Below are 23494 nucleotides of genomic sequence, written 5' to 3' on the forward strand. Positions count from 1 at the left end.
AAGAAATATATAACCCTTGGCCTATTCGTTTCTTCCATTCCTTACCCACATAGCAGAATATATTCTTGCACTACCCTCTTGAGATTCAGAGTTGGAGTCATTCTTTCTTTTTAAGGATAGCCAGCCACACCTGTGGATTTCAAATGCCTTGTCTCTGATCTAGGTCTCATCAACCTAATTTTCCATTCCATTTATCCTTTCCTCGCTGGATTATAGACAGACATCAATAATGAAGAACAAAGAAGCCTAGACTAAACCAAAGGCGATAGAAGCTGAATGATTGGATGGAAATGATCTGTATCAAGACACTCACATCCTACGTAGTTTCTTGTATGATGAGAAGGCTCCAGGGGGGATGGACTTGATGCCATTGAGTTCCAGACGTCTGTGTTATAAGCCAAGCATTAGAAAGAAAACAACTGGGGTATATCAATAAAAATAGATGAAATGCTATATTATTCAGTAGGGGCACTTTAGAGAGCAAACAGAATCATATGTGTAAGAGAAAGTAAAGTTCTGCCCTAGCTGTACATGAATCAAACTAGCATAACTTTCAGCTGAGCTTGCAGATTAATTAATAATATTTTTATACAATTAAATTGATGTAGTGTATGTTTTGGAAATCCATGCAGAGTTTTACATTTAGTGAAGTGGTATAATTATATACACACTTTGCTATTCAGTACAGTATGCATTCATTTGAAAGCTACTTATGTGGATATAATCACATAATCACACAGTAAACAATTTCTCAATTATCTCAAACTGCAAATCTACATAATTCATTTTCCTAGTATATTTACTTGGACATAATGCATGAATTAGTTACAAATTATATTTAAGCCTAGATAAAATATCCATGAAATGACTATTTAAAACGTATTACTTAGGGTAGTTCTCATATTTTGTCTCCTTAATAGAACTACAAGGCTGATTTGATAAATGAAGGAAGCACTTTAAAAAGTTCATATATTTGAATACATTAATATTCCACTTTCTTCACTTAAACAAAAGTTGGATCAGACAACCATTCATTGATTCATTTGTGCAATTTATATGGCTGTCCATACCATACAAAACTTAATGTGCTATATACCAAATTAAAAGCAAGAAGTAACATTTGACAAAATAAAATGAACTAAAAACAATAAGTGATTCAAATAACCAGAACTATTAAAAGAAGTTTCTAAAGCTGCCTGGCCTAACACTCCCTTGGGGAGAACCAAATTTTTGAAAATTTTGCAAGGCAGACAGGCTAGAGAACATCTGGATCTTCAGCGACAATGCTATTTATAGGGTAGATGTGGTGACGGAGAAGGCGTTATCTCGTGTCCCATCAATGCTTGCAATGGGGAGACATAGTCAAAGATAGGTGGGTCCTATCAGCTCTATGCTGTGAATGGCTCCATAGGGGACAACTAGCACCTTGAATTGCATTTAGAAGCCCACTGGCAGCCAGTGCAGCTCATGAAGTAGCAGTGTTACTTGAGGTGCACCCATAGCTCCTCACAACACTCTATTCTGGATCAGCTGTAGCTTTTAAGTGCTCTTCAAAGGCAAACCCATGTAGAGCATGTGCCAGTAATCCATTTTAGAGGTTACCTAGTCATTAGTGACCATGAATAGGGTCCAATCCAGATAGGGGTTCAGAAATAGGTCCCTTCCAATCAACAGTCCTTAACTGCTTCTCAAGCGAAAGCTGTAAGTGCACAAGGACCATCAGATTGCGTTCAAGTCTGATCTGGGCAATGCAGCCTCCTTTAGAGCCAAAACTTTTTTTTAAAAACCCTCCTAGATAAAATTGCCTCCAACTCCAACTGCTACTAGGTCACATAATTATTCCCTACCCAACATGTTCCTACTCACATCTCTGTCATGGTTTCTGGTAAGTTGGCAGGGATGGCTGTTAGACCTTTGCCACGACAATCTACAATGCCATTGCTACAAGTACACATGGCAGGACAGGACCCAGATGAAAAACTGCAGATATGAGTTCTGGTGGCATCATCTTGGCCTGGAGAAAGAAAAGGAGAAAGTTATTGGAGTCTCTACACTAGAGGAGCAAAGATGAATGCTCAATTAACTGATTGAAGCTTTTGAGCGACATCTTTCATCACAGGGTCGCAGTATATAGATAATAGTTAAATGTGTGTAAACTCTTCAAATGCAAAATAAAAATATAATTGTTGTACCACTTTTAAGCTTTTCCCTCTGCAAGCTGGAGAGAGTATGGACTAGAAATAGGTAAATTTCTAAGTATAGTAAGTCCATGTTTGATTTGAGACTGCAAGAAAACATTGCCTCCTGGAACTGCTGCCTCTCCTATTCATTTTGGTCAACCAGAACTAATACTGAGTTCAAATGTTGAGGGCAGCAAGTATAGCAACTATAAAAAGAAAGGGGCAAATATGACTTTAAGAAGGCTGAGTGTCCAACGAGTAAAGAAACCAGAGAGAATGGAAAAAGCAGGTTAGCAATGTGACAGAACAGAGAATGTAAAACACCTTAAATACTTTTAGGATCTCACAGACAAAAAAGCTGTATTGGTAGGGATAGACTGGAAAAAAAGAAGGGGGAAATGAGAAAAGATCTCTCTCTCTCTCTCTCTCTCTCTCACACACACACACACACACACAAACATCTTTTACAGAAAGAAGAAGTTGAAATTGGAGCTGGCAGGAAGCTAGTAGTAATATTGGAGATGTTTTAAAGAAAAATGAATAGCTAGCGAGTGAAGATATTATGCTGTCTCCTGAAGAGATGCAAGTTACAGTGTGATCGAAAATCACTGAAGAGGAAGTAGAATAAAAATTTCGCTGGAAGACGAAAGACAGCATGACATGAGATCTGTCTGTCTGGTGCAAACACCCAAAGGGAGGAAACCATTCAAAAACATTAACACTGTGTTACCTGCAAGAGGTTGCCAGTTAAGATTTTACCTGAATCTTTTGCTTAACTCTTTGGAGAATTTAGTAATAGCGCTACGCCCTGCTGCAGTTTAGGACCGGCATGCTACCATATTAACAGAAGCATTATTATTGAAGGCAGGAAGATATTTCATATTAGAATGGTAGAGTAATTAGGTCATAAAACAATTTGCTACATTCTCTCCTTCTTTGAAGGCAGATGCCAGAAGGTAGGGGGAGGGACAAGTAGTTATGAAGCTCTGATGCATGCTTTAGTTGAATGCCACTTGGATAATTATCTGGCTGAAGGAGTAAAAATTACAGAGAAATAAATGTATTTCTATCCTTGGTATGCCTCAAACAATAATAATATTTTTAAATGGACTAGGTTCACATGAAGATCCTTGTATGCTATATGTTATTTGATCAATCCAGAGAACCCATGACAAACAGAATTCTCTTCAAAATCACAGGTAATTGTTGCAGCATGAAACAATTTCTGCTGTGCATTAACTAAAAATAGAAATAGGAATGCTGAGATCCTATTATCGTAAAAGAAAGAGTAGTTATGTAGAAGGGAAATTGACAGGCTTAACCACTGACTCTTCGGTTCAACTGCTAGCTAGTCTGCCTTAAACTTGAAAGCAGGCAAGACCCTCCCTCTGTTTGTTTGGGGAGGGGGGGGGGAATCCTAAGAAGATTTTCTTCCAAAGCTTGGAGGAAAACTCATTCTTTTTGCCCCCACAGAGAAAGCTCCTAGCACTTTGCTGATGCCACTGACCTGAGCAGCTGAATTCATTCTTTTGGATTTCTGCAACATTTAGACCACGGAGGGATGGAGGACCAGCACATTGTGTGAAGAGCCCAATAGTAGGTCGCTGGCGGAGCCACTGGGAAAGCCAACCCAAATGACAATCACAGATCAGCTGATTGGAGTGCAAGCGGCTGCAGAGACAAAGTAAAGTTGTGGGAAGAAAGGGGGGAAAAGCACCTTTTGCTTGATACTTCTAATTTACAAAGCAGTTCTAAAGAATAGGACAAAGCTAACGAATTTGACTGATAACTTGGGGACATTTTCTGGAAAGGAGATTCTGATTAGGGTTAGGAATGAATCCTGCATTAAGGATTGAGATGGTCAACCAGATTCCTGTTTGCCTCTTCAATTCTGGCATTCACCCAGCCACACTGTTCCTGGAAGGAACTCAAAACAGGGCCATTTGAGACAGTCGACTAATCCACTTACCAACCTCAGACTGATCATGTCCAGGTTAATTAATTTCATTTAGTCTGTTGTATGGTAAGAATAATAACCCCAATCAATTGTCCAATGTTGTATATCAAGTCTCTAAAGAAAAAGAACTGGAGAAAAAGTAGCCAAAGAACCAAATATCTTCATTAGATATGTTACCACAATAGCTGAGCATCACAGAACACATCTCTCAAGCATTGATTGGCAACAGTGGCCAAGCCAACGGGGGAGAGGCTATTGATGATAGATGTCTTGCTAGATCTTGTGAAATACCATATACTTTTTGAAATTGGGTGGGATTCTATGTTTCCGAAATGGTAATTTTTTTTTACTGTATGTTGCCTGAACATCCAAATGAAGAGATTTCACTGACTTTGTGATTAACTGAATTAGATGTCCTTGAGCACACAACTAAACTTTTGAAGATCTTCCCATGTTATTATGGTGTCTCACAAATCAAACTTTAGTGTCTACCTGGATTTGTTTTTAGCTTTTCCAGTCCAGCCTATAGCACTGAGATTTTCTGGTGTTCTTTGATCCAAGAACTACAGTATTGTCCCTGTTTAGGTTTTCTTAAGTACCCTAGTTCGGCTACATGTTAACATCTGTTATGAGTCTCCTATTATTATACAAGTCCCAGCATGTTGGGAGCATTTCATGCTGTGAAAACATTAATCCTAAAGGTAATATTTATTAATTTCTGGTTCATCGTGATACATATGATACCAGTAGTGGGATTCAGCCAGTTCGCACCACTTCGGGAGAACTGGTTCTTAACTTTCTGAGCAGTTTGGTGAACTGGTTGTTAGAAGAAATCATTAGGGCAGAGAACTGGTTGTTAAATTATTTGAATCCTGCCACTGTATGATACCCAGTTAATTATCTTCTGCCTCCCCCACCCTATCACACCCAGGAGCCATTTCCTTATGTGCTCACAAAGTACGCAGTTTGGGCATATGGTTGAAGCTGGAGATGGGGATGGAGCTGATATTGTTGTTGTTCAAAGTCCTGCAAGAATGAGAAAAAGGAAACGCATCACTTAATACTTGAAATACATGCACTGTCTTATTCTGTCTGTCTGTCTGTCTATCATCAATCTATTTCTAATTATCATCTATTATTTACTATGTTTGTATCGTAGTCTATCTGACAAAAAGGTGACTCGGAGCAGTTTCTCAATTTAAACTTAGGTAAAAATAAATACATTAAAACAGTCACAATTTTAAAAAAATAAAAAATATATTGGGGAAGAAGATTCCACAAGGTGGGCACCATGGCAGAGAAGGTCCATATCCTGGGACCCACTAAATGCAATTCCCTGGCAGACAGAACCTACAGCACGTCTTCTCAATCCAGAAATGGTGTGAAGGAGTTCAGGCAAAGAGACTGCTGTGCAGCAGGGAGAATGGTACAAGAGCAGCAAACTCAACTGATCCCTACAGCTCATCTTAATAAGCAAGGCCTCATATCCAGTGGCATGTGGTGCAGTGCTCTGAAAGCCATATGACATCCCACATGACAATTACCACACCTCCACCCTAGGCATGAAATCCTTTTATTTTTGCTACCGGTTTGGAACTGGGAGCGTGTGTGGTGCTTCTGTACATGCACAGAGCATCCGTGATGACGTCTGGGTGGGTGGGCGGAGCCTCCTGCCTCCACCATTACTAGTTCACCTGAACCAGGGTGAACTGGCAAAATACCACCTTTGCTCCACCCTGCCCCAGGATCTCAGCTAATGCCAGACTCAAAATCTAACTGGATATAGCTCCGGAAGTGATACATGCCCAGTCAGCCCTTTCATCAGTACTAAATTACTCATAAGGGAGGCTTTCTTACAAACCAAATTTGCATTCAGAAGAAGCAACTAAAAGCCTCTGGAAATTTGCTGACAGGATACCAGGGCTTAGATTGAGGAGCTGACCACGAGACCAGTAGCAAACATCAGTCTCCTGATCCCTGGAAATAACCCACTCTCTGACTCTCACCATATTCCCCCATGCCCATCACCACCAGATTACTTTCTCATTCCCCCAACAGCAGCCCCATCCTGTATCTAAGCCTGTCAGTTCCCCAAACTAAGTGTTGTGGTCCGCCAGCAGCCTGCGTAGCTGGCAGCAGAGTGAAGAGGTTGGGGAGGAACCTGGGCCAGTCCTGGAGTCTGCATCTGAGGCAGAGAGAGGGCCAGGGCCATCTGGGAGTTATGTGCTGCCTCCAAAGCCTACGAAGTCTGACATCAGCGAGGCAGAGGAACAGGGGGAGCCTGTTCCCAGTGTGCACATACACAGAGATGCCAAAAGGCAAGAGCAGTTAAGACAAAAGGGGCGACTTGGGAGTAAGACTTGGAGATGATTGGCCCCAATCAGACATAAAAGAGGAGCAAATAGATGTGAGCTTTTGCAGGAAGCAACTTTGTTCGTTCTGATTGGTTTAAACTCTGAAGCTCCGTTTTGACTGTGCTCCATGTGGCCTTGCAAAACTAATTGGCAACTAGGTCTTTGGCAGCATTTCAAGGAAGATAAAGGTAGGTGCTTATCAGTCTTATCCCGAAATACTGTGGCAGACTTCTGTCGGACTATTCACAAACTGTTTGTGACTCATTACGGGCTGAGAACGAACATAATTCACAGTCATTAAAATTTGGGGGGATTTGGGGAACTAAGCATGTGATTTTTACTGTCTCAGGAAGTCTAGGTCAGAACACTAGGAAGCAACTGCTGTCCTTAACAGCCACACCTGGAAGGGGAAGCTGGGCACCCTTTAGACTATCACATTAAGTGTTCAATAGAAACACAAATTCCTATTAGTCACATATGTGGACCCCTTCTTTGTTTGATAACCATTTATTTATCTACCAAACGACTCTCCACAAATGGAGGGGAAGTCATGGGTTCTATGAATTCTCTTACAAAATCCACTTTCAAAGGATGGGTGTGTGATCTGAGAGGACATTGCCCGTGGCTTCTAAGTCTGAAGCTCAATCTGCGATGCAAAAGATAAGAACACTTTTTTCATCTTAGTGCCCACATGTGGAATTCAACTCCAAAATTCTGCAAACAGCATAACTACTACTAATAATTCGGGGATTTGGAATCCACAGATTTAGAAGATCCTGAGATTGGGGAAGATTACAAAGAAAACTCTGGTATACTTCCTTAAGAGAGATACTTACAATACTTCCAGCCCACGGAGAGCACGAAAGGCCCCTTCTTCAATGCAACTTATATGGTTCTTGTCCAGCTGCCTGTTTGAAGAAAGATAGGATAAAAGTGCTATCTATTCGAGATATATTGTACAATAAAATGTTCTATACATCAGCATAGCTATAGTATATGAGAAGTGAAGCAACACAAGAAAACTGTGATCAGAAATAAGGAGCATTAGAGAACTGCAAGAACCAAGTTTGATTGGAGAGATTATGATTTGGGGTGGAACAGAAATATTGCATAATATCCACAAATATTGCATAATAAGTGGCGGACATTGTTTTTAACCTATTTATCTTCCTTTGCATAGGCTTCTGAAATCATCATCTGCCTCATCTTGTTATGCTGCCTCATTTCAGTGGTAGATTTCTAGGAGGAGCAAGTAAACAATACGTATACCAAGAGTACATACTCCCACAAGGGTACCCACGTCATGAAGGTCACTTTGCTGCCCATTTAAAGCAAGTTAAGTATTTATGTTGAGCAGCAGTAATATAAGAAGAGTTGGAAAGGTTACTAAGGATGGCAAAGCCAACCTTTCATACTATATGAGAAAGGCAATAAGCCACTTCTCTATTTTACCAAGAAAACCACATGAATAGGTAATGAAAACGGATTGAGAATATAGTATCAGATGATGAATCCTTCAGGTTTGATAGCACTTGACATGTTATTAAAGAAGAACTGGGGATCTTTCAGAGTACTAATTATGTGTTGATGAAGTGGCTAGATTAAACTCTTTGGGATGTCTAGTTGTTGCTGTTTCCATGCAGGAAAAAAAATCCGAAGCTGCAAACACAAGAAATATAAGATTGGCTTATTTGATCAACTTTAACATAGATAATTAGTTATATTTGGCACCCCTTATTGATTTTTTTCTGATAAAGAACAAATGACAATAATTTGGGTTTTGATTTTAGTTAAGAGTTGAGATATGAGGAGAGTAGAGTAGAGTATATACTGTATAGTGGTAAATTATTTACATTGTACTTATTGGGATGAATGGGGAAGTTACCCCTTTTTTTCTCTTTTTCTTTTCATTCTTATATTTTTTAGATTATATAGTTTTTATTCTTTCTATGTGTAATCTTTAATTAAACATTAAAAAAAATATTTTATAATTTTTAGGAGGTCAATCCATATTCTCCAAAACACCTGAAGACAGGATAAGAAGCAAGGGGTGAAAACTTATCAAAGAGAGAAGCAACCTGAAACTAAGGAGAAATTTCTTGCAGTTAGAACAACTAATCAATGGAACTACTTGCGTCTAGAAGTTGTGGATGCTCCAACACTGGAGGTTTTTAAGAAGAGATTGGACAACCATTTGTCTGAAATGTTATAGGGTTTCCCGCTTGAGTAGGGGATTGGACTAGAAGACCTCCAAGGTCTTTTCAAACTCTGTTATACTGTTATTTAAAACAAAAAAGATCTCCCTGGGTGGGCACTAAGAGGCAAAAGTGATTTGATGGCACATAATCAATGATAAAATCAACAGTATAATGCAGTGGCACACTATCCTATCTACCATGGTCACTCACAAATTCTTGAGATCAGTGGCTCCACGGAATGCCTTTCTGGGCACAGCCTGAAGAAGGTTCTCACTCAGGTCTCTGCAAAAGAGAAATTTGGGGAGGAAAAAGAATTTATCAATTAAGAGGAAGGGGGCTGATAAGGCAATAGAAAACAAGGACTGGTGTAGCCCAGAGGCATGGTCACCTTCACTATTGTTACACACACCAGAATTATAAGGCAACATTGATTTGATGGCACCTAATCAAGAATGAGCTCTGGAAATACAGACTTCACATTGTCTGCTCTTTTCAATAATTGTTACGTTGAATAACTTTGCAAAAGCAAGATGTTTTGTGGCCTATTTCCATAACTAATGATTTGGTTTTACAAAGTTCAAGGAAGTCTTCTTGCATTTTTTGAAAAATCTTATGTGTTTGTATTTTAACTTTTTTTTAAAAAAAAGAAAAAGCCACATTGAAATCCTGATTCACAGATATAAAACATGTGCTCTGTCCTTTTCTTTCAGCTTGCCTTGTGCACTTTTTTCTTCATTTAGTTCATATTTTTGAAATACTAAATGAATAATTTCACTATAGATAAATATAGAAAAATATGTATGAACAAGCAATAAGACACTAATAACAGCGGAGCAAACAAAAAAAATCTAAGATAATAAAGTAACATCTTCCAATATGTCACTAAAGACTTATAAAATTGATGATGTTTCAACAGCATCCAAATATTCCCGTGGGGCTTAAATCTAAATGGTTAACACAGCAGAAATCAGTAAGTCCATAAATAATAGTATAAAATCAATACTATAAGTTATACTGACAGTATAAGTATAATTTGAAACATCCTCAAATCAAGCTATTTAGATGGCTCTTATAGAACATTATAGTTCAAGAACAATTAAATTTTCCAATTAAATTTTAAATCAGATTTATTTTTCAATTAGAATATTATTTAAGAACACTCTTCCTAAGAATAAATCAAAGAACATTTCCAGTAAAAATCACATAGGATGTGTTGAAGGGCTATATGGTTTTGCACAATTTAATAACACTATTCAGGCTGTAAAGGAATTACAACTTTCCAATTTTTTTCCATTCTACTTTTAAACATTTCCAGTATTGTTGTATTTTGCAACATTGCTATCACACTTTAAAAAAGAAAAATGATCCAACCTCTAAAACCTTTTCCCCCCAACATTTTTGAGAAAAATGTTAAATATTAATTTTAGAAATCAAAACTGGAACATCATACCAAAGATAAAACAATTCTAAGTATAATTTTCAAAATATTTGATACTCTTCTATTCAAATTCCCACTTTGTACCTCTATCCTAAATATTCAAATTCTTCATCCATTTGATATACAACTTTTAACTTTTTCACATTCTGAATCATACTTTACTAATAATTTAAAACTGTGCCTAAGGATGTTCAATAGATGTTGAATTCAGTTATATCTCTCAGAGTTCTTTCTTTTGTACAGTAGTTCTTTTGTTGCTATATGGCTAGTTTGTTTGAAGTTGATGCACCGTGTATTTCACAGCATAAATAAAAGCTACCAAAATAAGAATGGGTAATTCATTATATATTAGTGGGTTCCAATTTATAACCCCCCCCCCTCTCTCTCACACACACACACACACACACACTACATTGTTCAACAGTTTGCAAATAATTGAAAGACAATATGTTGAACTAGATTCCAGCAGGGGGCAGAATAGGCTTTTAATTGACATTGGACATATCCATTCTGTTTAGTGTCTTGTTTCTAAGACCTTTGAAATAGAACATCTGGATTTGACATGTAAGTTGGGGAAGTCCTGATTACTGCACATTTTGTGCCAAGTAACCAATCATAAGTGATTCGTGCCATAATAGAAACATTTCTTTTATAATAGATATGCAATGCTTTGTTAACTAGAACATGTGTGCTGATGAAAGCTAAGCTATCAGATCTGGTTTGTAAAAATCCAAGCAACTCTGACATCTAGTGGGTGTCTGGATTTTTGCAAAACAGATCTGTTCACCTTAGGAAAGACAGTACTAGTTTCACATCTTGCTGCACAAATTACATTGTGCATTTTCTGCTCATGGAGAGAAAGTATTGCCTTGAAAACAGCTGCCTTCATTTCATCAGGACTGCTTTACAAGAGGCAGAAATTATTTTGCCTCTTTCTTCTTCCAGTTTAGAATGTTGCTCCAGGCAATGATTAGTAGTGCACACATCTAGTCCACTATTATAGCAGTATATACGAATCCACTGAGTATTACTATTGAATACCCTGGTGACCAAAACAAAGGTTTTTCATAGGGATCATTGTTCTGTCAAAAAACCAAGGAGTTTCTGTCAGTTCTGTTCCATCAACCTGTGCTTTTCAGTAGGAACACAAACATGAAAGCATGAAAGAATAAAATTCTCTGTCGGGACAATCTTCAGGAGTACTGTTTTCCCCACCATTTAAGTATTTTATTCCAATTTCTTGAACTATATAAATTGCTTTATTATAAAAATGGGACAACGTTGATAGATTTAATAGATCTCTGAAGACGTATCAGCTCAGCTCATCCACTCCTTCCTATGGAGCATTTTTATTCACTTTTGGATTGTTGCCTCTCTTCTGTCATTAGTCAAGACCTCTGTAAAACTGCCACAGAACTGTGGGATTGCAGGGCTTGGAATAAAGATGAAGCGTCTGACCTTTAGAGATCTTCTCTTCCAGAGACAGCTTCCTTCAGGATCTTTTCCCTGAAGGAAAGGAAGGGCTTCCTTTGTACAACTCTGATTTCAGTTTCATGGCTTTTCCGAGGAACATTAAGCTGCCACTTTCCCAGACATGTACTGCTCCGATGTTGATGAATAACAGTTTGGAGCAAGAACTCTGTCTGACTTTAGAAGAATAACCTGGCCACTATTTCCCCCATCCAGCTATCCATTCATGCTGGGTCAGATAAATGGATATCCAAAGACAAGCAGCTTTATTACAGAATAAGAGATCACTACAAAGCAATGAGTGGGAAACTAGCTGAGCATGTGGTTAGAACCATCTGTATCACCAAGCATATTCCTAGCAATGAAAATACTGTTCTACCCAGCTGAATCATTTTGAGGCCCTATTCTATTCATCTCCAATTTTATGCTCCTTTACTATTTGTTATTTAACCAAGGGTTTTTTGGTTTGGATTTTAATATGAACTGATCTAATTTGAATTCTTTAATGCTGTAGCCGGGAATTACTTCTTTTTAATTTTTTCACAATTCTTTAAGTCTTGTGATAAAATTCTGATTAAAAAATGACTCCATGTAAATGGGGGGCAGAAGAGTGGATTAATAAAACTCTAAAGAGATTACACAAAATCATATATTCTCTTTAATTCTATATGATTATGTATCATTAATTTAAAGTTTCAATTTCTAGTACTCCTTCTCTCCCCTTCTCTATATATTTAATCAGAGAATATCACAGTATAAAAATTTAGACAAAAAGATTTATGATTTTGAACACTGTAAAACTGGATTTGAAAACAGAATTGTGTGTAAATGATGAGTATGTAATTGCAAAAATTGATGAATTTCAAAATTTGTTGTTCGAAATTTGAAACAGAACAAATGAAAGAATCTATGATAAAGCGGGCTAAATTTTCTAGTTATAATATACAGTTAGAGCAGTTGGAAAACATGTGATTGAAGGGTCAAAAGTTATACTATGGTATAATAAAGATAATTTTTATAAAATTGTCGTCAGAGACATTGCCAAGGATGTATAAATGGTGCCTCAAATTAATGTAGGAAATGCAAACAAGAAGGTATATTTGATCATGTTTGGTGGACATGTAAAAAAGCTAGAAAATTATGGATTAAAATATATAAAATGATTCATGTGATTTATATGACAACTGCAGCAAAATTATTTATGCACAAAAGATGGAACAATTCAGCACAACATACAAGGGAGGAATGTTTGTTGAAGATGATGAAACTCACTGAGATTTTCAAATTGACTTCTTTCATTAGTGAAAAGATAATATCTGCAATTATTGCTGACTGGAAATCCCTTAGAGGTAGTTTTTGATTCACGGTCAATCACTAGCAGACCAGAGGTGGATTCCTACCGCTTTAGACTGGTTCGGCCGAGTAGGTAATAACTCAGCCTGCCATGCCCCTGAACAGCCTGCCACGCCCCTGAACATCTTATTTTTTTGCTCCTGTGCATGCGCATGTCCCTCAGCGAACCGGCAGTAACAGAGGCTGGAACCCACCCTTCCAACAGATCCCAAAAAAGCTACATACAACCCAGTATTCCATGTTCTGAAGTCTCTGCCCTCCTTGGCAGTCTTGTAACCACATTTCAGGCGCTTGGCAACTGGACTGCATTTATGGCCATTTGAAGCATCCTATGGCCATGTGGCCATGATTTATGGCATTTTTGTTAAAAGCTGGCATTTACTTCAGTTTTCCCAAAAAATCCACCACATAGCTTACATTGGGTTTGCTTAACAACCATGATGTTTGCTTGACAATTGTGGAAATCACTCAATTGTTAGGAATATAATCTAACGGTTGGGTTGGCAATATATAAATCATGTAACAATGTTGTACCTGTTTCTTTAAATCATAGTGTAAAATATGATTGGTTGCTGTTTTCCTCAATCGGCCATAAGAGGGAGCCAGAATGATTGTTAGCTCTTGGTTTCTTAGATGCTGGGCTGATCTGATCTGAGTGTTTTTGGAAGCTGGCTGTTAGAAAGTGCCGTGAGCTATTGTAAGTTTTGCAACTGCTAGCAAACTTTGAGTACTGAACTGATAATATGATACTGGACTGTGTTATTTGGATTATTCCTTAACTGAAAGAAATTGATGACTGACTGTCTTATCCGTGTATGATTTGGACGGTTTGATGGACTCTGATGCCTCTATTTCCACGAAAGTAAAAGCCTATTTAAACTACAGTGTCTCTGTATGCTGGCTTGTGTGTTCTCCAACACAACTCTCACAACGCTTCTCTGAATGCACTTGCCCTCCCAACAGTGTTTGCTTAACAACCATTGCAAAAACATCATAAAATCAGGCACAGTCATGTGGTGAATTCAAAGGTGGTATTCAGCCAGTTGTCTCCAGTTTGGGCGAACTGGTAGTGGCAGCTTCCGGAGGCTTCGCCCACACTCCCCACATAATGTGTGACTTTCTGCGCATACACAGAAGCAGTGCGCATGTGCAGAAGGTGGCACGTACCCTCATATTTGCAAACTGGTAGGGAAGGTAAGTGAATCCCATCGCTGGGTAAATTGCTTTATGACTTTCACAACTTATGTCTGAAATTGAAAGCCCAATTATGGCTGTAAGTCAAACACCACTTGTATACACTTTTTTATTGTAAACAAAAAAAAAAGATTTATGGTTTGAAAAGATTAGACAGGATAAATAAAAAGAGTGCGTAGAAAGAAGAGACTCGTATTGTAACTTTAGAGAAAGAAATAAAGCCCAGAGTCACTTAGCTGAGTTGGGTGACTATAACAATTGATTGATTGATTGATTGATTGATTGAATAAATAAATAAATAAATAAATAAATAAAATGCACATTAGAATTATGAAAATACATATAAATGTTTATGCAGACTTTTAAAAAAATCACAAACTGATGCAAAAATGGGGCAAAATGTGTTTAATAAGATAAGAGATTTACAATAAATAAAAGCATGAAATTACACTACAATTTAATACAACTATTAGGCACAGGTTCCTTGTCCTCATACATACAATTCATGACTCAGCTTTTCCATCCTCTTTTCCTCCTCTTGCATCTCCTGACAACTATTCAAGAGAGGAGAAAGGCAGGAGGGGCTCCATGATTTCCTTGCTCTGATGAAAAGCATCGATAATCAAGGGACAGGTGTCTATGAATTGAAAATAATGCAAATCTCCAATCACTTCTTGGGTGACTTGACCTCAGCAGCTTTCATCCAACATAGTATCAAATTTTCCAGAACTGACATTTGCAGATTCCAATCAATCTTCACAAACCATCAGGATTCTGTCAAACATGTAATAGTGACTGTATCAAGAAATGCCGTATATTATACTTAGCACGTGACCATATGGTTTAATGCCTGGAAACTAAAACTCCACTCTGATGGAATGACCATGACTTTAAGACCAATCTAACAAAATTTCTAATTTAGTTGTTATCCCATCCTACCACAAATTCATGGCACACAGAGAATTGCATAGGAACATGTGTCTGCCTCAGCAGCCAATGCCTGTTGTCTTTATCTTCTACATCATGCCGTATATGTTCTGGATATGTCATCTATAAACCCTATCTGGGATGGGTGTTTTGACTGAAAGCAAGGCCTCCCAATGTGCTGTCCAGCATTCAGCAAGGAACTGAAGCCAAACTATCTGACATCCGTAGGGCACAGCTTTCTCAGTGGGGTGCTCACTCAGACAAGCAAGCCAAGCATTTAATCTCCTGCCCTACAGGCCTGGCTGGGCCTGATGCAATAAGGGGATGCAATGGTATTATGTGCCTTTCATTCTCTTGGCTAATCCCAACTTCACACTTTAACCTGATTGAAGCATGTTTGGCTTGCCAGTTCCTCGTGCTGAGAGGATTAGGGCTGGACACAGCAGGATGATAATTGCTTCTTACGGCCTCAGATCAACCATTCTATTTCCAATTCACAGTCGCTATCAGTGAAACAATCAACTTGCAGTTGTGGTGTTCCCTTCTCAAATTTGCCAAAGGATGTAAAATAACAAAAAGTTAGCAAAAATAAAATAATCATTACGACAGTTGCACAATTGCTCAATGGTTAGCCTGATAAAAGGCTATCAGGTAACAACAACAACAACAACAACAATTCACCTATTATTTTGATTTAATCCCCCCCCCACAAAAAAACTAAGTTGTGCTCCATGAATTAATTATGAAAAGCAAGATGAAAAAGGCAAGGCTGGAGCATTGATAGAAATGTGGTAATGGAAGACCTATTTATTTTGAATCTCCAAGACCAGATGAATTTCATCCTAAGAAAATAAATCCTTATATATCACATCCAAGAAATCTTGGAGCACTGATGAAGTACTAACTCACTGGTATGCCCCTATCTTCAAATGGAGAAAAAGGAAAATAGTGCAAACTCAGTTCAGTTTGTCTGAACCTGAAACCTGGGAAGATTCTTGAGAAGATCATTAAAAAAAATCTTCTATACAAAAAGATCTGTATGCAATTTGAAAACAATGCAGTGCTTACCAGCAATCTGAATGGACTTGTAAAGAACAAATCTAGACAAATTAAAATTACTTTATGTTTTGACTGGGTAACTTCCTCCACAGATTATGAAAATGATATAGACAAAATAAACCTGGACATCAGTTAAGTATCTGACAAACTACAGTTTAACATTTTGGTGAAAATGCTGAAGAATCAGCTGGATGGCATGACAATTAAATTGACACATAGTTTTCTTCAAAACTGCATTTCAAACTGTTTATAAATGCTTTCTCATTCAGTCAGAAAAACATATTTGGGCCTTCTATTCATGATTTGAATGAAGATGCAAAACGAATACTTACCAAATCTGCACCTTACATGAAGCTGAGTTAATGCCTTAGAAAGAAATAGATTTCAAAGCAATGTTTCTGGGTTACAGAGAAAGGCTAAAAGTGATAGAATAAAATGTAATAGAAACCAAAAATAAGTTCTTTATTCTGAAAACAAACATCAGATGTATAGGTATAGCATGGTGGGTGTCAAAAGAAGTAACATTATCTTTTTCTCAATGGAATAATTCTTCACTGCAAACTAAATATGGATCAGAAGTATAACTGACTTCAAAACAAGGAATGCAATTTTAAACTGTTTCAAAATCATGGGAGGAAATGCTTCAGCTTATTTTTGTCAGAACCAGTCTTCAACACTGTCTCCTGTTCTGGCCATCAGACTCCAAGAATTCAGGGAAACTAAATGATTCGACTAAAGCAATGAGGATGATTAAGGGACTGGAAACTACGGTAAGTACTGAAGAGAATCTGTAAGAGCTGGCATGTTAACCTTGAGAACACTGAGGAGAATTACCTTCAAATACTTGAAAAGCTGTCACACAGAAGTAGCTCCAGTGATGCTTGCTATCATTCCAGAGTTAGAGAAATTGAGTAATGGATTTCAGTTACAGGAAGGGGATTCAAATGGTTAGGAAAAGCTTCCTAACAATAAAAGCAGTTCAAGAGTACAGTCAAATACTCAGAGGACTCACCACATTCGTTGGATTCCTGCACTGAAGGGGTCTTCTAATCTATTAGCTTCTTATTTCTCTTTTCCATACTGGGCATGACTTAGCTTATGCCGAGCTATCTTTCCACCTAACTAGATGGTGCAACCGAGACCCTTTTTACCTATTATAAAATTAAATAGCCAATCTCCACTTTTGATTCATCTACTCCAGTGGTTCCCAAACTTGGCAACTTTAAGACTTGTGGACTTCAACTCCCAGAATTCTCCCGGCAGAGCTGGCTGGAGAATTCTGAGAGTTGAAGTCCACAAGTCTTAAAGTTGCCAAATTTGGGAACCACTGATCTACTCCAAGCCATTGCAAAACAGTGTCTTGTGTGGTGAATATGCCAAAGGCAATGTTTTTTTCTACCAGCTTTGCTGTTCTTCTGCAGCTTGTTATTAGCCAGTGGAGAAAACATCCTCCTAAGCAGGGCACTGTAGCAGGAAGGGGGAAGGATAGATCTAGAGGCCTGCCAATGCTTTTTTAAGTAAATGGTTCGTCAACCCTCAGTTAAACATCTTTCAAGTTTAAAATAATAAGAAATAAAAGAAATCCAGACAGATGCAGTATGGGAAAATAACAAATAAGCAAAAACGTATTCCTCTGCTTCCTCAGATGAAATAATGGAGGTTTGTTCCAACCTTATTGGAAGCCTGTTGAGAGAAGATGAGGCCAACGAGGGAGTTGACAGATCTGAAGGAACTCAGAAAATATTGTGATGGAGAGAACAAATAAGTGAAGAATTGCTAGCAATGAGAAAAGGGACATGTTTGTTTTAGATCTTGGGGCGAAGGGAAAGGACGCGACAAGAAGTATGAGGAAAGTGACTTTTATTCAGCTCATAGTGGAAACGATTCAACGAGGCGTATTTCGCGCCCTACATTTATACCCCCAGGTTTGAGTGAGGGACCAATGGGGCGTCGAGTAGCTCGACCAATCAGGGCGAGGATTGGACCGGCTCTGCCCGGGAACCAATCAGGAAGAGTCCTTTGTAGCTCGACCAATCAGGGCGAGGATTGAGCCGGCTCTGCCCGGGAGCCAATCAGGAAGAGTCCTTGTTCGCGCGCTTGTATTTCCCGCGCTAGTATTCAACACCCCTCCCCCCCCAGTCATAGAGTTCCTTTAGGAGGGGCAAACATAGTCTTGTAGGTAGGCGGGACGGTGGCGTTCTCGTCCCGATCTCCGTGGTTCCCCGGCGGTCGTCGACGGGGGGGGGGGGCCGCTGGCGGAGGCGTGTCCGTGGTGGGGGCTTGAGCCGACGGCGCGGCCCCGCGAGAGGGCACTGGCTCCGGGTCCCGTGCCCGATGTCCGTCCGCCTGGGGTGGCGTCTCTGTGGCCAACGGGGTGTCTGGTAGGGGTGTAGGTTCAGAGTCTCGAGAAGGGCTCCGCGGAAAGGAGTAACCAGCTGGGGTGCGCCTGCCCGGAAGGTTCGCGACGGCTTGACCCCCGTTCGCCGGGTGGAAACGGTCCGTGGGGAAAGGAGTCAATGGGGGTGGCTCCTGTTGAGAGCAGATTTCTGGGAAGCTGGGGCCGTCTCTTTCCGCAGGAAGGCGACGCCTTAACTGGTCCACGTGTCGCCTCCATTGTGTCCCGTCGGCCAGGCCGACCCTGAAGGAACAGGGGCCGGTCAGAGCTATGATGGTTGCGGGAACCCACCGTGGATCCCCGGAAAAGGAACGGGCCCATACAGGATTCCCTAACTTAAACGCGTGGGACGGAAGGGCCCCCAGGTTGCTTGGCGGATCTCCTGCGTAAAGTGGATGGAGCCTGTCTAGGGGGGTTCGCAATCTCCTACCCATCAAGAGCTCCGCGGGACTTTTGTTGGTCGTTGGGCAGGGTATGGAGTGCTGGCTCAAGAGATAGGCCGCTACTCTTTCTTGCCAGTCGCCCTGGTCCATGCGGCCCAAGGCTTCTTTTGCTGAGCGAACTGCGCGCTCCGCCCGGCCGTTGCTAGCTGGGTGATAGGGGGCTGTGGCCGCGTGTCTGATCCCCTGTTCGGCCAGGAATTCTTGGAACGTGGTGGAGGTAAACTGGGGCCCGTTATCGGAGACTATCACATCCGGTAACCCATGGGTAGCGAACATCTTACGGAGGGCCCTTACTGTACTCTCTGCTGTGGTGGAGGTCATGATTACTAGCTCCACCCACTTGGAGTAAGCATCGACTACTATCATGAAGTTCCGGCCGTGGAAGGGGCCGGCAAAGTCGATGTGTAAACGGGACCATGGGCCTCTAGGGATCTCCCACTCTCGAGGGGCGGCTATGGGGGGATTCGGCCTAGAGTTTTGGCAGATCCTGCATCGGCCTACGTAGTCTGCGATTTCTGTGTCTAACAAGGGCCACCATACGTAGCTACGGGCTAAGGCTTTCATTCGTGCTATGCCTGGGTGGTTTTTGTGGAGTGCGGGCAGGATTCGTGCTCGTAGGGCTGTAGGGATCACTACCCTATCCCCCCAGACAAGGCAACCCCCGTGAAGGGCGAGTTCAGCCTGTCGCACTTTGAATGGGCGGAAGTGTTCCGCTACCCTTTCCGTGGGCCACCCCCTCAAAACCCATGAAGCGACCTGAGATAGGACGGGGTCAGCCTTTGTGCAGGCTGCCACGTCCGTGGCAGAAACGGGGAGGTCAGATTCGGCAATGGACAGAACAGAGAGCGCGGGCACGTGGGCTGTGTCCGTCTCTGGCAGGGGGCAGCGGCTCAGGGCGTCTGCGTGTCCTAGCTGTTTGCCCGGACGGTATAACAGCGTATACGAGTACGCCGTTAGGAACTCTGTCCAGCGTGTCATGCGGGGGGACAAGATGGGGGGAGTCGGCTTGTCACCCGCCAGTAGCCCCAGGAGGGGCTTGTGATCCGTGACTAGGGTGAACTTTCTACCATAAAGGTAGTCATGGAACCGCTTAATGCCGGACACTGCAGCCAGGGCTTCTTTATCGATTTGGCTGTAGTTCCGCTCCGTGGAGGAGAGTGTCCGGGAATAGAAGGCTATGGGGGCTTCTGAGCCGTTTGGGAGGACGTGGCTCAGCACCGCCCCTACGCCATAGGGGGAGGCATCGCAAGTCAGAATTAGAGGCATCCTATCGCTGTACTGGATTAGGACTGCCGATGAAGTTAAAATATCCTTTATAGCCGCGAACGCGTGCGCTTCACGGCTACCCCATTTCCAGGCTGCTGACCGGTCAAGTAGACGGTGTAGCGGCTCAGCTAGTGACGCCTTGTGGGGGATAAAAGGGGCGTAGAAATTTAAGAGCCCCAGGAATGCTTGTAACTCCGCCCTAGAGGTGGGTGCGGGTGCATTTTTGATGGCGGCAACTTTGGAAGGAGTGGGGTGGATGCCTTGGGCATCAATGAGGAACCCCAGGAATTCAACTTTGGGAACTGCAATTTCGCATTTGCTGCGCTTTAATTTCAGTCCCGCCTCCCTGAAACGTGTGAGGACCTCCCGCAGCGTTTTCAGGAGCTCCGAGTGGCTGGGGGCTGCGACCAGGACGTCGTCGAAGTAGGGAACGACGCCTGGGAGCCCGTGGAGCAACCGCTCCATGAGGCTCTGGAAAATCCCAGGGGCGACCGAGACGCCGAATTGCAGACGGCGGCAACGGAAAGCTCCGCGGTGGGTGACGATAGTCTGGGCTGTAGCCGCATCGTCGTCTACGGGGAGCTGCTGGTAGGCCTGTGCCATGTCTAGCTTAGCGAAAATGCGGCCCTGTCCTAAGGAGTGGAGTAGGTGCTGTACTACGGGAACCGGATACGGGTTTGCCTGTAGGGCCAAATTGATGGTCGACTTGTAGTCGGCACATATTCTCACCGATCCGTCGGGTTTGACCGGGAGGACTATGGGGGTTTCCCAGCGGGCGTGATCTACGGGCTCGAGTACCCCTTGTTCAATTAACTTATCGAGTTCCGCATCTACCTTTGCTCTCAATGCGAAAGGGACCCTGCGTGCTTTTAGCCTAACCGGGGCGACCTGAGGATCGAGGCAGAGAGAAATGGGGGTACCCTTGTAACAACCCAATTTCCCGTCGAACACATCTGAGAACTCGTCTAGGACGCTATCTACGGGGAGGGAAACTACCCTGTGCACCCCTTCTATGGTGAGGCCCAAAGCGGAGAACCATTCTAACCCCAGGAGAGCGGGCAGGTTGTTCCTTACGACTAAAACTGGGAGTTTCCCTTTAAAATTTCCATATTCCACCCGGATGTGGTATAACCCAGCTGTGGGAATCCCATTTCCCTGGTAATCTAGGAGGGAGACCCTGGCGGGGCGCAGCTTTCTCTGGGGGACCCCGGGGCAAAGGCGGGAGAACAAAGCCCAAGATAGGAGAGAACGGGATGAACCGGAGTCCACCTCCATTTGGCAAAGCTGACCTTCGAGACGGACGGCGGTGCTTATTTTCCGGTGGCCGGCGGGAACGGGGGATGCCTGGTAGACCACGCAGTCGGCGCTGGGGGGCTGGTAGGTTGAGTGGCAGTCCTCCGTGCGCCTCGCGGGACGTGGCTGCTGGCGGCGTGGTGGTGCCGGGCGCTGGTCGCTGGGCTGCATAAACGACGGGGCTGGCAGGGGAGCCCGGCATACTCTGGCGAGGTGTCCTTCTCCTTGGCAACGGCGGCAGACGGCAGAACGGTACGGGCAGGCTGTGCGGCTGTGGCGGCCGCCGCATCCGCGGCAAGGTGCGTTTGAGGCCGGCTGAACGGGTGCCGGTGGTTGCTGGGGTGGCCTCCGTTTGGGCTGCAGCCTCATCTGGCCGACGATTTCCTCCTCCTCCTCCTCCTCGTTTTCGGCAGGGGAGAGGTCGTCGACGAGGTTCGTCTGGGCGAGCGGCCCCGCGACGGTTTGTGCGGGGGGGTTTAGCTGGAGGCGTTCCATGTCGGCCGTGGATTGCTCGGAGAGTTCGGCGGCTCGCGCTATTTCCACGGCTTGCATCAGGGTAATCTTGTGATTCCGGAGCAATCGGCCGCGTAAGTGTGCGTCGCGGACCCCGCACACAAATTGCTCCGCAAGGTTTTCCTCCAGGTCTGCAAAATCGCACTGGGCGGCCACAGTGCGCAAGGCCTCCAGGAATTGGCTAATGGATTCATTAGCCCTTTGTACTCGGCGGCGGAAAGCGAAACGGCGTGCAAATAAAGAGGGTGAGGGAGCGTAGTGGTTCCTCAGCCTGGACATCAGCTCGGCCCACCCAAGTTTGTATGCTGGCCTCGGGGCGGCCAGGGCTCTCGCAGAGGCGAACATGGACGGCTCACAGCAGGACAGGAAGAAGCTGCATTTCTCCTCATCGGTCTGAGCCTGGTTTTTCGAAGCGATCAGGTAACACTCGAACCGCTCCATGAATCCGTCCCATGATTCTCCGGTGGCTCCGCCGAATGGCGCGAAAGGAGGAAGCGATGACGCCATCGTGGTGTGGGGCCGGAGAGGGGAGAGGAAGGACGAAGAAAAATTCGCGTTCGCTGCCGGAGTTCTCGGTCTGACGATAGCGTTCTGGCTGGTTCAGACGCGGTGGCAGCTGGCTGTTCTTCTTCGTGGTCGCGGGAATCGGAATCCCACCTTCGTCGCCAGTTTTAGATCTTGGGGCGAAGGGAAAGGACGCGACAAGAAGTATGAGGAAAGTGACTTTTATTCAGCTCATAGTGGAAACGATTCAACGAGGCGTATTTCGCGCCCTACATTTATACCCCCAGGTTTGAGTGAGGGACCAATGGGGCGTCGAGTAGCTCGACCAATCAGGGCGAGGATTGGACCGGCTCTGCCCGGGAACCAATCAGGAAGAGTCCTTTGTAGCTCGACCAATCAGGGCGAGGATTGAGCCGGCTCTGCCCGGGAGCCAATCAGGAAGAGTCCTTGTTCGCGCGCTTGTATTTCCCGCGCTAGTATTCAACAGTTTGTGCCTCTCAACACTCCCAAAACATGCTTCTAATCATGCTTCCTACTGTTGATCTGACTTTGCCTCCGCAATAATGGATGGTAAAATGCAACTGATTTTCCACATCTTCATGCTCACCTTTGGATGATACTAGAGTACATGAATGAGATCTAAGACTAATAGGGCTGAGGATGACTTAAGCCCAGTGGTGGGTTCCTACCGGTTCAGATCGATTTGGGTGAACCGGTAAGTAGTTTGGCGGCCTGAGTTGCTGAAACTGCCAGCAACCCCGGCCTGCCTCACCCCCAAACCATTTCTCTGGGTGAGTGCACACACGAGGAAACCGGAAGTAGTGCCTGCCGGAACCCACCCCTGCTTAAGCCTATCTCTTTCATGAGAAGGGATGAGATAAAGGCTAAATCATGGAGGCAAGGAAGGAAATCATGTCAAGGCATGAATGAGTAATGCAAGTGGGACTAAG

The 23494-nt window shown here is 42.8% G+C and overlaps 1 protein-coding gene across 1 annotated transcript in view; it reads right to left on the bottom strand.

Moving 5' to 3' along the window:
• The window catches only part of SLIT1 (slit guidance ligand 1), a 117768-nt gene that overhangs the window by 40917 nt on the left and 53357 nt on the right, over positions 1–23494 (bottom strand). The window contains exons 3-8 of the mRNA XM_032225849.1: positions 8900–8971; positions 7328–7399; positions 5092–5163; positions 3688–3851; positions 1867–2014; positions 314–385 (exon numbers count right to left, since the gene is read on the bottom strand). Coding sequence (XP_032081740.1) covers positions 314–385; positions 1867–2014; positions 3688–3851; positions 5092–5163; positions 7328–7399; positions 8900–8971 — 600 coding nt within the window. The remainder of the gene's footprint in view (positions 1–313; positions 386–1866; positions 2015–3687; positions 3852–5091; positions 5164–7327; positions 7400–8899; positions 8972–23494) is intronic.

Source organism: Thamnophis elegans, chromosome 10 (assembly GCF_009769535.1).
Source record: "Thamnophis elegans isolate rThaEle1 chromosome 10, rThaEle1.pri, whole genome shotgun sequence".
NCBI lineage: Eukaryota > Metazoa > Chordata > Lepidosauria > Squamata > Colubridae > Thamnophis > Thamnophis elegans.